At 40.2% G+C, this 15,317-nt stretch overlaps 2 protein-coding genes across 6 annotated transcripts in view; one reads left to right on the top strand and one right to left on the bottom strand.

The window, feature by feature from the left end:
- The window catches only part of B4 (imaginal disc development protein B4), a 48,882-nt gene extending 45,392 nt beyond the window's left edge, over positions 1–3,490 (top strand). For all 5 annotated transcript variants that reach the window (XM_070994389.1, XM_017084123.4, XM_017084115.4 and 2 more), the window contains one exon: positions 1,102–3,490. In XM_070994389.1, the coding sequence (XP_070850490.1) occupies positions 1,102–3,281 (2,180 nt within the window). In that variant the 3' untranslated portion in view covers positions 3,282–3,490. The remainder of the gene's footprint in view (positions 1–1,101) is intronic.
- A 4,904-nt stretch (positions 3,491–8,394) lies between these two features.
- LOC108007252 (uncharacterized) overlaps positions 8,395–15,317 on the bottom strand; it is a 28,846-nt gene continuing 21,923 nt past the window's right edge. Inside the window, exons 2-6 of the mRNA XM_070994396.1 lie at positions 12,986–13,093; positions 12,029–12,227; positions 11,788–11,966; positions 11,563–11,722; positions 8,395–10,833 (exon numbers count right to left, since the gene is read on the bottom strand). Of these exons, the coding sequence (XP_070850497.1) occupies positions 9,755–10,833; positions 11,563–11,722; positions 11,788–11,966; positions 12,029–12,227; positions 12,986–13,093 (1,725 nt within the window). The 3' untranslated portion in view covers positions 8,395–9,754. The remainder of the gene's footprint in view (positions 10,834–11,562; positions 11,723–11,787; positions 11,967–12,028; positions 12,228–12,985; positions 13,094–15,317) is intronic.

Genomic DNA, 15,317 nt, shown 5'->3' with positions numbered 1-15,317 from the left:
TCACAGTTCAACAATGAAAAGTAATCGCAACTATTGCTCATCAGGCGTTATGCAATGGTGCTCTATGCGGGGTTCCAGTGCTGGTGTTTTTTTGGCCCAGTCAGTCAGTCAGCGGTGACTTCTTCGGTGGCCCACCAGCACCACCAGCACCACCGCCACCGCCACCCACTTCCTGATCCCAACTGCGGTCAGCCATTGTTTCAACTCGCTACGCCATGTGACTTTTCACAGCCGTTTGGCGAGGCGCAAAGTAAACCGATGTGTGCAAATATTATGCAATCTGCCAATTTATAGACTCACTGACGCTGGGTATTATCATTTTATTCATTAGGCCTGCAATGTCCGGAAAAAAAATTGATGGCAAATTGGAGTGATTCAATTTGCACGTCCCCATATTGCATTTTACTTGTGTTGATTCAATTGCTCTCGACATTGATTGCATTAGTCTCTGTACCATCAACTTGTTTTTTGTATTTCTATAATTTGAACTCAGTGGCGCGAATAAAACTAATTGGAATGATTAATAGACTCTTTGATACATGTAACTTTTAATTGCATTCAATTCTTTTTGCGTCTATATTTTTCCTGCGATAAATTTCCCTGTTTCGTTTCAATTTAAAATGTATCTAATGTATGAAATCATTAAAAAACGGCTACACTTTGTGGTATATATACAAATTTCCCGATGCTATATGGCCATCCGTACGTCACGTTATTTGTTTTATTTTTATTGTACTCATTTTTGGATTGCAAATCGTGTACTATACTCAGTGCAAAGCTGTCAGCTGTCGGAAAAATTGCTTTAATATTTTAGACAGTAAACAGACTTGTTCGGTGGCCAAAACCTAAATATCTGTCGTGTTCAAAGAGATTTCAAAATCAAATGAATTTTAAATTATTCACTTTAACTGACTTTAAAATGCAAAACAAACTTAACAAGCAGTCAATAATATGATATTTCAGCTAGAAACAATCTCTAAAAAATCATTATTAGCAGTTAGGTAAATTAATAAAACTTACTTTCTATAAGGGTTGGAAACAAATTAAGAGGCATTGGTTTTATGACTACTTTAACTTATGATATAATTTCATCTACCGCAGGTTACTTTTCGCTGGTGAGCGAGAAGGGTCTCCCCACGGCCACGCAGTATGGATCCCTGATACAGCTGGTTCGGGAACGGGTCTACAAGTTTGCTTCGGTGGACAACATGCCGGCCTTCACTGAGTCCTCGCCCAACAGTACAAGTAGTCCAACGCACGAGGGCTGCCTGCCCATAATTAAGGGACGTCCACAATACGTGAAAACGACGGCGAGGGGAGGACAGGTGTTCCGTCTTTTGGCTGTCTTCGAGGATGGCAAACAGGAGCAGACCAATATGTCGCAGCATGGCAACGGAAATGCGTCCAAGTCCCATGGTAGTGGCTACATGGGCCGCGAGAAGGAAAAGAACCGGTACGCCCAATTGCTTAATGAGAACAGGCAGGTGATGTACGTTCCACTGTCCACCAAGGGCAAGTTCTACGAGATCGAGCCGGGAATTCCTCAGCTACTTCAGAAATTAGGAGATGCCCAGCGTAAGCTGAATCCGGAGTGTGTGCATCGTTTGGGTGCTTTGGTGACTGCGGCCAAGCAGTTACCGTTGACACTGCGCTATATCTCAGGTCCTGGTGGTCCCGACATCCCAGAGCAGCTGTGCATTAGTCAGGTGACCAAGGAGGATGTGGTCGTGGGCTGCTCCATTGAGGACTTGGACACCCAGACGCCCCTGCAGCTGAGAAAGTTCTATCCCAGTCGGGATATGCAGCTGGTAAAGAGTTATCTGGGCTTTGACTCCGAACAGCGGATGCTTGCCAACACCAATGTGCAGAATATGTTGAAGTTCTGTCAATTTAACTGCGATCCGTTCCTGAAGTTGGTGGAAATTGAGTTGATTCAGCGATCGGAACGTTCGGGAAGCAAGAATCGCGAGGGTCTACGAATCCTGAAGCCATTGCATTTTCCAAAGATCCTGAGACGCGAGAAGAGCACCATGGCAGCAGCGCACGAGAAAGAGGATTCAATTATCTTCCTCAGCAAATCCGATCTAGAGAACCTGGAGGCCAAGGAGGCAGCGGCCACTGCTGCAGCTCAGTCGGAATCCAGTTTGAATCGCATCTCTGAGCGCATGCGGGTGTTCCAGTCCACCAAGAAGAAGTGGTTTGGCAAGCATAATCCTCAACAGCAGCAGCCACAGATAGAAAAGCAGCAATCTGAACTGGATCTCGATGAGCAGGCCAAGCGAATGAGCATGGAGCGATATACGGATATGTCTAAGCTTTTGCAGGAGCGTTTCGGCTCGGATCCCGAGCAGCCCGAGCAGGACGGCATTTCCTTGAACAGCACGGCAGCCTCCGACACTGAGACTACGATGCTGACCACTATGGAGCCCAAATCGCTGGATACGATGTTGCAGAAGTCTATGTCCCTGCAGGATATTGAGCTGCTGAATGGCCAGTGCAAGCCTCGTCCCGACCTGCTGGCCAGCCACAATCACAACGATGCCATCAGCGAGGCGGGTACCGAGCTGGAGGATGTGGAGAACCAGACACCACCCCCACAGTCCTTCATCACGGAGAAGCTCTACAACGAGTTTCATGTGAAGACCAGGCAGTACAGCAAGTCTTCGTCGAGCTTGCACCAGTTGCGTCACTTTTCATTGCCGCAAAAGTTGCAACTTCACGAGGCGGAGAAGGAAAAGCATCATCTAATGCTGCTGAAGGCGCAGCAACAATCGATGGCAAGGGAACCGGTCACAGGAAGAAGGGCAGCTGGTGGAGTTTGCCTATTGGGAGGAGGACTCAACCATCTGGCGATTTCTCCCGCCTCGTTGGTGGAAGATGATCTTCCGTATTCGAGTGTGCGAGACTCGCTTGTAATTTCCGGTGAGGGCTGTCTACGATCGGATGCTGCCAACAGACCAGTTCCGGCCGTGGACTACACAAAGGAGAACATATACGCGGAGATCTGTCCCTCGCACACCATGGACACTTTTTCGGGCACCACTCAGCTAACCCATGTGCAGGACGATGATGGGGATTACGCGTCGCTTAAGTATTCGGTCAACGGACCACAGTCCGTCAGTCGCATCGAGGTGAATGGTGCTACGACGGCGGTCAAGAGCAGCGCCATCAGTTACCACACCGTGTACCTGGGGGAGGAACCGCTGGGCGAGAGACATGCTGCCCACATTACCACCGTGGAATTGGCCGGAGAGGATAACATTTACAATACGCTCAAATGATGACTCATGTGATTCCGGCGACGTAAGTTTGCCGGCGCCAAGGGCCTGTTTTAAAGACGCCTATGGGCAAGGGGCACGCAAAAGGGAAAGTCCACGCTTGATTCAACTCAAGGCCATCTTATTGTCTTGTACTCGAAAGAAATTAAACATTTCTTCAATGCGAATAATTTTCTTCCTTAATCTCAATAAAAAGTATCTTATTACACTGATCTTATATCTTAAAACATTTAAAATTAGTCAAAAATTTGTTTAACGTCATTATGTTCAAGTACTATCTGTGAATAATTACTGTTCTGTACATTCGCACATGCAAAATAACCTTAATTTTCAAAAAGTGAAAAACATTTTTTTATATTTGTTTCTATATTGTATATCTCAGTAATACACTTTGTAGTACTTTTGATTATGTGAATTACAGAGCTAGATTCCTCTTTATATGCTTACACATTTTTATGAATAAAATCTCTTGTTTTACTATTTCAAGAATTATATTATAGTCAACGATCATTTTTCGAGTACAAGACTAGGATAAGAAAACTTTTTAATCAGATAATTGAACAAAACTATCTGGAAGGTTTATTTAAGGTCTGTAAAACGTTTTGGATAGGGTTTTTAGAGAGTTCAACCACTAAATCAAATGGATTTATTTTTTAATTTGTTTACGATGTAAGGAAGTGGTTGCTAATTTAAAGAAATTACCTTTCCCTGTCTGCCTTTTGACCATAGCTTAAAGGAGCTTGGAGTTATACTGAATCGTTTAAACACAATTTAATGCAAGTCAAATGGCGCTGATGCACAAAAAAACACAAAAGTATAAAAGTATCTTAGTTTGCGATATGTTTCGGTAGACAAGCACACGAAACGAATTATGTATTGTGAATTCAAACAACATTTGAATCTGGGTTAACAAACACCTAAACAAAAAGTAAAGAAAAATCTCTATCGTAACATATAATTACACATATATTTGTAGCGAGTAATATTAGCATAGGGATCAAATTTGTAAATGAGACGTCGCTGTGGACGACGAAAAACCCCCTTGAAATGACAACAAAAATTGTAATATTATTATTAACCAAGTGAAGACAAGCAATTTTGTATTCTAATCTATATATGGGTGGCTCCCTTGATCCACCAGTCCACGACCCTCAACCCATTAAACACCCCAAGCCCTATACCATACAAAAGAACATCATATTGAAACTGAACATTTGGAAATTGCAATATTATACAATTGTATACATTACTTATATATAGATATACTTATACATATATACTTACATACATACGATACGGAAATCTTAGTGCAAACCTAAGGTATTATTAGCTCGTAGGCAATCAACAAGTCAAATCAAATCATAAGCGATATACATCTACATATGCATATATTGTATATTTGTAAAATAGCATAAACTTTTAGGGCAAAATGCCAAACTTTTACACGATCTCTCGTATTTTGTCGTTCTTTTTTGGAAACCCATTAACTTGGTTTTGTTGGGCTCACTTGTTTGTACCCTCCCAACAATTCTAAGTTGATCAAACAAAACGATTACATCAAAGTGCGGGCATGTCCAAACAACAATGTACATATTTTAATGGGTCCGCTTGTCCGCTTCGTTCGCTGCCTGTAAATAAACATAGTGCAGGCAAACCGTCAGATAACTTTCCATACAAACACATATTTGATCTATTAATAAGCAACTTTATCGCGCCATATAGAAGTGCAGTATCAAAGTAGAGTTTAGACAATAAGGTCCAGTTTCTAGTCTTAATTTGAAAGCAAATATGAAGCCGTTTTAAATTGGAGACATGCCGAACTTTTACTTGTGTAATGAATGACTTCGGAATGGCCCGGAGGATTCTTCAATATATACACTTTCAATTGGGTACTACATAAATAAATACTTAGCAAGAACTTATGATTTTTTATTTTATTTCGTTTGCTACCACAATCAATACAGTGACAATTTCAGATTTGAAACTACTAAAACCTACTCTTAATTTCTACCCAAGACGGCAAAATATCAAGGTGGAAATAATTCAATAAATATTGTAAGGAAAAAGCCTAGAGTAACCAAAAACCCTGTATAAAAATGAAGCAATACTCACAAAATAGCTATGATACTAGTTGTAAAACCTCTCTGACACAGCAACAATGCGGCAGCAACAAGTTCAGTCAGTGTGTGTGATAGTAGCTAAGTAACGAGGGTACTTGCTATCTGAAATATCGGTGTTTTGTACATAAATAGGAACGAGGCGTAACCCAGCCCCAGGCATATTATGCGTAAAATGTGTACTAAGAGTACTAAGTGGCGGTTACTTTGCATTTCATAGTTGGTAGACATGTAAGACAGGCTTCGCTGAAGCGCAAGGGTGATAAAATGTTGAAAGTGAGCGTTGACAACGCACTCAATCTGTTTTGCCCTCTTCAAGATCAGCTTTGTGTTATAAATAGATGTATCATCTGTGTTTGCAGATAACTGATAAGGATAACAATTACTTAACGAGTAACAACCCGCCAGCATATAAATTGGTGTGATAAAAATCTAAAACAGAAAATAATGTGCAGTATAATTAGAGGTCAGTTTTAAATTTTTTTTTAAAGCAGCACAGGCTGAATATCTATCAGATATGCGCAAAGGGTATTTTAAACGGATGTTTTATTAATCGCGAAACAACATAATGGATGTCTCATGTTATATTTATTTTAAGCAGCTTAAAGTATAGCCACGACAAACACGGATACAAAACGAGAATGTTATGGAAATCAAGCATTATCAGGAATTTTTACGGAAAAGAAGAACGGACAAAAGATTGCACTGAAAGGGGAGGGAACTCAAGCCCCGAGAATGCCGCCCGAACAGGCCTTTGATATACTTTATTGCAGCTTATAGAGAAGCAATACAAATTTCAATAAGAATTTAATCTATTAAAAAACGGAGAAGCGAAAAAAGCCAACTATAAGTAATCATGTTTTTGGTGTCTATGTTAATCCCTAGAAATTCACACACGATTAATCAATTAGAAACTCAATGTCAAACAGTAGTAGAGCCCACACAGCAGCAAATATAGATAAACAAGTATTTAAAATATGTATTCATAAATTTGAACAAAATATAACCGTGTAGCACTTTTAGATCCTCAACAATGAAACAAAGACCCGACTTTAGGTATTCACGAAAAAAAGATGATGATTTTTGGAACTGAGCGCTGATCGATATTTTAGAAGAGCCCTGCTCTGGAGCTTGGCATGACTGAATTGATAAGATGAGAACTAAATTGAAACGAATTGAATTCTAATAAAATGTTTTTGGTAATGGGTACACGAATACACACACAGAAGAAACACACACATATAAGGAAAACTGATACGATATTATTGTTATAGTAGATCTTTTTCTAAGCGCTGACCATGGAAATTGTACGAGATGTAAACGGATGTCACTGCTTAACAGCAGCTTAGTGACCTCAGCAAAGGCAGCTCACTTCAACAGATAACTCTAACTGAGGCCACCCAATCAAGTCTAGCATACAAATTTATATTTCACGTTGTACTTATATTTACCTAGATAAAAAGAAATTACAAACACACAAAAATCCCTTTGGAAAACATGTTTAAACCCATACAAGTGAAATAAACTAAAATATCTTTTCAAATTGTTGAAGGAATTTTAATTTGGCGAGATGGTTTTCTTATATATCCTATGATTTTTATAATTTATTAAGGATACTTATAAGGCTTGGTTCATTTAAGCAACGTTTTTATACCCGTTACTCGTAGAGTAAAAGGGTATACTAGATTCGTCGGAAAGTATGTAACAGGCAGAAGGAAGCGTTTCCGACCCCACAAAGTATATATATTCTTGATCAGGATCACTAGCCGAGTCGATCTAGCCATGTCCGTCTGTCCGTCTGTCCGTCTGTCCGGATGAACGCTGAGATCTCGGAAACTATGGGAGCTAGGCTATTGAGATTTGGCGTGCAGATTCCTGAGCTTCCTACGCAGCGCAAGTTTGTTTCAGTAGACTGCCACGCCCACTCTAACGCCCACAAACCGCCCAAAACTGTGGCTCCTACAGTTTTGATGCTAGATAGAAAATTTTAACTGAAATGTAATGTTCTCATCAATACCTATCGATTGACCCAAAAAAAAGTTTGCCACGCCCACTTTAACGCCCACAAACCGCAAAACCCTGTGACGCCCACAATTTTCATGCTAGATAAAAAATTTTAACTGAAATGTATTGGTCTCGTCGATACCTATCGATTGATCCAAAAAAAAATTTGCCACGCCCACTCTAACGCCCATAACGCTTAAATCTGTATACCGCCGGTAGGTGGCGCATTTTAATCTCGCTTTGCTGCTTGCATATCTCCATATAGCTGAGTAACGGGTATCTGATAGTCGAGGTACTCGACTATAGCGTTCTTCCTTGTTTTAAATATCTTCGTTCTTGCATGGGTGTCCACTATCAAGATCAATGTTTCTTCTTGGTTTAGTTGAGTTGTTATTCCAAATACTAAAGGAAACCTTCCTAATTTTAAAGGAATATAGGTACAATCAAGTGGTTAACATCAGGTCCATGCCAAAAATTTTGAAAGGTACCTAATCAAAACCTGGCTAACGGCTTTTAGGAAGTGACCTAGAACCTTCCGACCTTTTCCGCATAGTATCTCCTATCGCCTTGCAGGTTTGGGACCAGAATTTTCACGATTATTTTACATTATACAACTACTCTACGTAAAAGTGTACATTATACGCGGTTTATACGGGCGACATCTAGCTGTGATTTTGTAAACCAGAGGTAAGATAGATGTAGAAAATGGAAATGAAACCCCCTGTGCTGCAGTTGTTACACCCTGTGGAACTTTCAAATTTTAGTAACGGCCAAAAATTAATATACTAGCTAGAAAGTTCGAATTACTCAAATACCTGCCAAAAAAAGAAAGATTTAGGGATTGTCAAGCCTGCATGATTTCTATTTAACCATTTCATTACGTTTTAAGGTTAAAAGTAATATATGCAAAAAACTTTCTTGCGAGGAACTTCTTTAGTAATTAACCCTTTAATATTACCTTCCAAATCAACCTTTCAATAAGTTCATACAATGGGTTCTTTTATATTTCATTTTAATTTCTGCACATAGTATACATACATACTAATTCATACATTTTTGTTTATAATTTTCTATGTCTTGCTGCTGCTTTTGTTGCTGTACATGCATCTTACACATTTTGTTTCAGGGATGTTACATTTAGTTATTTGCGCTTTTTTTATTTAACGGCCACATTCGATTTTATTGGATTCGGTTTGTATTAGTTCTTATTTTATATTCGGCCCACTTATCTCGGGGGACGTGCCGGCTGAAAGAGCAAGCCATTATTTCACATAGAATTTAGCTAAAGCTTCGAAATTGTAGAAAATTACAATTTAATGAAGAGTTTAAATTTTGAATTAAGAGTTGAATTACAATTATAGCACACTTTAGTCAAATTTAAAATTTCCTGTTTTTAATATTCTGTAGAGCTCATTCAACTATTGCCTAATACTTTAAGAACTCCCTGGATTTTGGTTTGGACTTTAAGGAAACACGCAACCGCACATATTTCAAATATTGTTTGCACATCTAGCCATTTAGCTTAGCTTGGGTATAGCGGTCCCCTAACATTTTTCAATACATATCTAATGGGTTTTGTAGTTTTCTTATACATTTCATTTTATCAATTTGGACAACGACCGTCACCGCTCCAAGTTTCCTTTTCTTTTGTTTCACATTATAGTTAGTGTTAGTTTCGGTTTGTGTATTTAGTTAACGATATGTTTGGTATACAAACTTTATAATACCCTGGCTATGTTTTTTTATATTTTGGGATAGCTTAGAAGAGCGCAGGTTGGCAACTTTTTGCTGAGCACTTGGGCGATCTTAATGCCACCTGAAGCCTGAGGAACAGATCTAGAATGTTGAGGAAAGAGTCGTTAGCTATAGAGTGGATGATACATCCAAAAGGGCGGGCAGAGAAATCAAGTGGCTTAGCGAACTATAGAGGATGCAAGCCTCGGGAAATAGACAGGTTCAGACACTGAAAGCGAAATAATATGGACATACAATCAGAGTCATGTTCTGAATGGTAAGGTGGAGTCTCCAATTGATAGATCTAATAATATTTCTTCTTTTTGAATTTTGTTTGGTTTTGGTTTCAGAACATGACCTTTTTTAGAGTTTCAGTTAAGGGGTGTATTCATTTCTCTTAGTGGTTCTTGTGGCACATTCAAAAGATAGTTTTAGGGTACATATGTAGGTATCTAAACACTACTCCTTCTTACACAGACACACCACACATAGCTCTAAAACACACACACACACACATGCGCATTCACACTTACACCCGCGTACCTAGAACCTAGACAAACATATACATATATAGATAGACCTGGTGGCTAACTAAAATCCGTAACTAAATCCCATTTAATTCTACTGGCCAAGCTTAGCCGGACTGAGCACCAATTCTGGCTCGAATTTGCTCGATGACGACGACGACGACGCCCCTGCCGCCGCCGAGGGGGGTGATAGCAGTAGGCTGCTGCCACGCCCCATTACCGGTCCGGCGGATGACGGATGTGATTTGTGGTGATCCGCTGAGCTGTTGGTGAACGATGAGGTGGTCAGTCCGCCCAGCACCACGCCGGATGCGGTGGCCGGTCGCATTAGGCTCAGACTCAGACTCGTGGCTTCCAGCACCTGGCCGGGAATACTTGATGTCGCTGTGGCCGTGGCCACCGTTGGAGGAGGCGCCGGCAGCGGGAGCAGGCTAATCGTTGTGGTGGTGGGCGGCATTGTGAAGGCAGTTCCTCCTCCTACTCCTCCTCCTCCCATGCCGAACGCTTTGCCGGAGGCGGAGCTGCTCATGGACATGCCCAGCGGTCCGCGTACCGTCGCCGTTGCGGAATAGGTGTGCGGCAGGGCCGGTGGCAGGTCATAGCTCGTCGGATGCGACTGCGACGTGGGCAGCCGGGCCGTGATGGTGGGCGTCGTCGTCGTGGTCGTGCTCGTCGTCTTGGGCGTGGCTCCCGTCGAGATGCCTGGCCGGTTGAGCCGGGGTATCGCACCCGTACTGCAGCTGCTGGGCAACGCAGGTGGAGGAGATGTGGTCTCATTGCTGGCATCTATCAGGGATGTCTCCTCCACCACCTCCAGGGAATCCTTGACCGTCGACGAGGAGGACAAAGACTGCGACTTGGGAACAGTGGACTGCTCCTGCTCCTGCTGTTGCCTTCGCTGCTGCTGCAGGGCCACCCGCTGACGCACCAGCTTGCTGTCCGGCTTCTCGTCCACCGTGCTCAGGGTGGTGGCCCTCGTTATCCTCGATGTGGCTGCTGTTGATGTTGGGTCTTTGGTGGTACTACTCGTAACGGCAGTTGTGGCTGTTGTACGTTTGGCAATCTGCTGCTGCTGCTGCTGCTGCTTCTGCTCCCGATCCTGATCCTGCTCCTCGTCGCTCATCTCGCAGGCATTGAGAGCCGTCTGCAGTTTCTTCATCTCCAGGGGAGCATCTAAACGGAACAAACAGGTTAAGATACAATATAATTTAAGAGGTTATACAGTCTTGAACCGCGAAAAATGGCAAATTGTCACGATTTGTGTAGAGAGAGAGAATTGTTCAAGTACATTGTTCTTGAATTGAGAACATTCGTTCTTAAAAGCCGTTTTAGTACATTTTGTATCAATGTTCTCAATATTAAAACGAAGTGGTGAGAAGAGAAAAGTTAAATTGAGTTTATTTATCGACTTTTTCATAAGTATACACTACTGACTGGACTAAAAGTTTATTTGTTAAGATATACAATGTAAATGCCGCTAATTAAACTTGATTCGAGCAAAATGAAAATATATTTAACTTCAAAAATGTCGTTCTATTTTGAAGAACATTTTCAGCTCAGATGAGAACGTAAGAATTTTCTCTAAGTATATATATAAAAATGTTTTAATCAGCATCGGGTCTTTGAGTCTTATAGTTCTTGATTTCACATTCTTTTTATATTTTCACTTGACGATTGAGTTTTACAAATTTGTTTTGTTTATTGTTGCTTCAAAAATTATATTTAAGGCTCTAAAGAAAAAAGTTTTTTCGAAACCATGTATACCTCAAAAAATGTCAAAATATCGAAAAAACTATCTTCCAAAAATTATTAAATTTATAATATCACGTTTGCTGCTAACGTCCAATTTTTTAGCTAGTTCAAAAGTATGTAACCCCAAATAAATTTTTAAATAGATCTTACCACCGCTATCTGGCTCGTTGATGATCGGCACCACCCGATTGATGGCGGTCTTCTGCTCGTTCTGCATGAACAAGGATGTGGTGGCTATCTGACGCAGTGCCTCCATTCCCTCATTCAGCATTTTGCTCTGGCTGCGTTTGTGTGCTATGGGGTATTTGGGCTAAAAGATGGAATAATATAGAATTATCTCATGACTATATACACCAAAAATTAAGGTATAGCCACCTGAAAACTGGGTCCCCTCGCTATCGACACTCTTTTGCTCTCGTTCCTCAACAACGATGTTGTGTGATCCGCATCAATCTTGTTGCCGTTTTTCTTGCGCGTCTTTTTGCTGGATGAGATGCAGTGCGATGGACAGATGCAGAAGAGTATGCGTAAAATGCAACAGATCAGGCCCAATCCTGCAGAGAAATTACCCATTAGTAACTGAACACCTGGGATGTTTGATCAACTATTTTATTGCCTATAAGAGAGGGGCCTATAAGTCTTAGTTCCGTGGTTTTGAAGCCCTTCTCGCCGGTGCCAACGAATGCGATGACGAGGCCCAGCGCCACCGTGCCCAGACCCACGTAGAGGAAGGCATTCGCAAAGGTGCTGGGACCTCGCAGAACGCCCAGGAAATCCTCATCGTCCGACGAACCGCCCAAAGAGGCGTCTTGGATCTGCCAATGAATAGGGGCATTATCAGAATATGATTGAAACAGATCTGAATCAAAGTTGTTTTTATTTATATACAACTCAAGGAAATCAAAATTAAATGTTTTAAACTAAAACTTTTTATTTCTCAATTTAAAAGTATGTAACTAGAATGTATAACATTGTTTATATTATTCATGTTTGAATCAATGGGAAAAATATTAAACAATTCAAATTCAATTTAAGAGTTAAGTTGAAACATGGCCATCTATCTTAAAGATCATATATTGTGATCATAGTATAAGAAGTTATTTATTCAAAGTAATAAATGTATATGGACAACGAAAATACTATTAAAACACATTATTGTTGAAAAATCTCGAGAGAAATATCTTATACAACCGTAAGATAGAAGATGAATTTAGAACATTTAATACTATTGATTAAAGTGAATTCATAAGTATTGAATATGAAAACATTTGTTGTGACCCTAACTAAATGCGTCATTTATAAAAGGGGTCGTTATGAAAATCAAAGTGAAAAAATTAGTATAGGCAATAAAGATGACAGCTTCTTAGGTTACTAAAGTTGAAGATCTTCTGCCTGCTTGACCTAACAGGGAATGCGCTGAACATTAAAGAAAGTGGTGCATGAAAGATATGTGAGATTGAAAAGAGAGCGAGTGATGGAGATATGGGGATGGGGTTTACAAATAGAGGCAGGAATACAGATATTACGGGTACTATATACACGGCGATAGGCGGTCCTTCGTGGTGGCACTTACTCGGTTCCGCTTCACCCAGCGTCGATGGCAGGTGGCCTGCTGCTGCTGCTGATCCTGGACGCTGCAGCGTCGGCCCCGCTCCAACCAGGCGGCACGTCCTTGGGCGCACTTTTGGGGTTTTCAGCAGGATATCGTGACCATAGACCATAGACCATTGACCATTGACCATTGACCGAGTGACAACGATAGCACGGATAGCACGACGACGACAACAACACACACAGTGGTTGCGGTAGCGGTGGCGATTGGGTTTTTTGAATTGTTTTGACGGTGGTGGTTGTGGGGCAGATGCATAGAAAATATATACAGTTCTGTGATTAGTTTGGGCTGTGTGAGATCGTCTCTCGTTTGTGGTTAAGGGGGAGTACACATATCGTTAAAATATTTATAAATATATTTTCAAAAGCATACAATACAACTCATCACAAGAGGAACGTCTAATGCAAAAGCAATCAAATATGGTTGTAAAACCGAATACTAAAATTTATGGTTTTGGTTCCAAGAGTACTTTCTTGTCATCAATTACAACATCAATGGGAACACATAAGAGGTTGGTTGCCAATTTCGTACGATTTTTGTTTTACTTAATTGGATAAAGGCAGAAACGCACATCGGAATAAAACAGTTAACAGTTAGGATATGATAACTAAAACAGTTAAACAGCAAGTAATAGGAGAATATAGTTTAATAGATAGGAAGAGAGACTTAGGTATGGAAAATATGGAACATTAACTGAAAAAATAAGATCACTGACAGGAGTTAAACACTTATATGGCAGATGAAGGGAGCACACTTCAAGACACAAGGCAAATATAGTTTGAAATATTTTCCAGAAAATAAATCGACATGCCTCATAGCAGCTCGGCAAACAGCTAAATTAGACAATATCATTTCTGTAGCGCAGCTCATGCAGTAATAGGAAATCATTAAATAATCCCTTGTTCAATAAATTTAAAATAATTATTAAATAATTCAGTTTCTGTAGACCACGAAATAAATACTCCTGCAAACCAACAGTTTCCAATCGACAGCTAAGAAGTCCACCTTTTGTATTTATCTTTGTAAAAAAAAGAATATAGATCTTATCAATATAGTTTTTGACAAAAAATATTGGTTATGATGTGGAACGTTTTCGAAGTAACGTTGAATACATTTTAGTACAATTGTTTTATACCATTGTAAATGAAAGAGTTAGAAACAAAGTTTTTGGCTTTAACCAAAAAATCGTTATGCCCAATCGAAAGGCATTAAGCGGGCATAGGGTAGGAAATAACTATGCACGATCTCTGCCGCAATACGTACAGTGTACGATCACAATGGAAAACAAATTGCCTTTTGACTGTGTGCCGGCCCCTGATTTAAAGCCATCGAACCTACACCGCAAAAAAAAGTCATAGGAAAGCAACTATTGTTACACTAATTCTATAGTACTGAGTATCGGTTTGGCGTCGATATGATTACTAGTAAATTAATACTTTCCAAAGTACTAAATTTAAGTTAATTGGCTTAAAAATAATACCACAAATCTATAGAGAGTATAAAATCTCTTTAGTATAGAAATGAAACTGTAAAGTATGAACTTTATTTTATTCAGTCTTCAATCTATACTTTAATTTTAATATTGCCTCTGGAAAACTTGTAATACAATCGGTATTAACATAATGTTTTTTTGGGTGTAAATTCTATACTCTTTAATATAGAAATATAACTGTAAAGTATAAACTTTATTTTATTCAGTCTTTAATCTACACTTTAATTTTATTACTGCTTCTGAAATACTTTTAACACAACCGGTATTAACCTTATGTTTTTTTGGGTGTACGTATACGTAATATTCGTTTTTATTTATTTGTCGCTTTAGGGCTTATCCATTCTAAAACTGGTCGCAAATCAAACAAACACCAGTCAATGTCAGTTTAAATTGCCCAGCAAGCGAGTCATAGATGCCATCATCTGCACCTGACCCCCTCCATTGCAGACTCGTGCGATGGCCAACACGTAGACGGGCTAATGAGTGACTAGACCCCCGGGCTCTGAGCCATCCTGTTCCGCGGAGTAGCGACTATAAACAAGGCAATGTCACTAAGCCAGCCACTAAATATGCTGCGTGCCAGTAATAAGGCAAATAAAACGGCACACAAACAGGCTGGCCTATATAAACGAAGAAGGTAGGAAAGCCCAACAGATATATATATATGTTACTATATATACATGACTGACTATATAGTCGGTGGACGAGAAGTATATAAGTGAACATGATGGACTTTGTATGTAGTGCCACGATTTCTGGTTTCGTTTGCTTTTCGTGTGCAAAATCGCAGTCACACAAAGC

This window comes from Drosophila suzukii, chromosome 2L (genome assembly GCF_043229965.1).
Source record: "Drosophila suzukii chromosome 2L, CBGP_Dsuzu_IsoJpt1.0, whole genome shotgun sequence".
Classification (NCBI taxonomy): Eukaryota; Metazoa; Arthropoda; class Insecta; order Diptera; family Drosophilidae; genus Drosophila; species Drosophila suzukii.
This window is presented reverse-complemented; position numbering and strand designations above follow the sequence as displayed.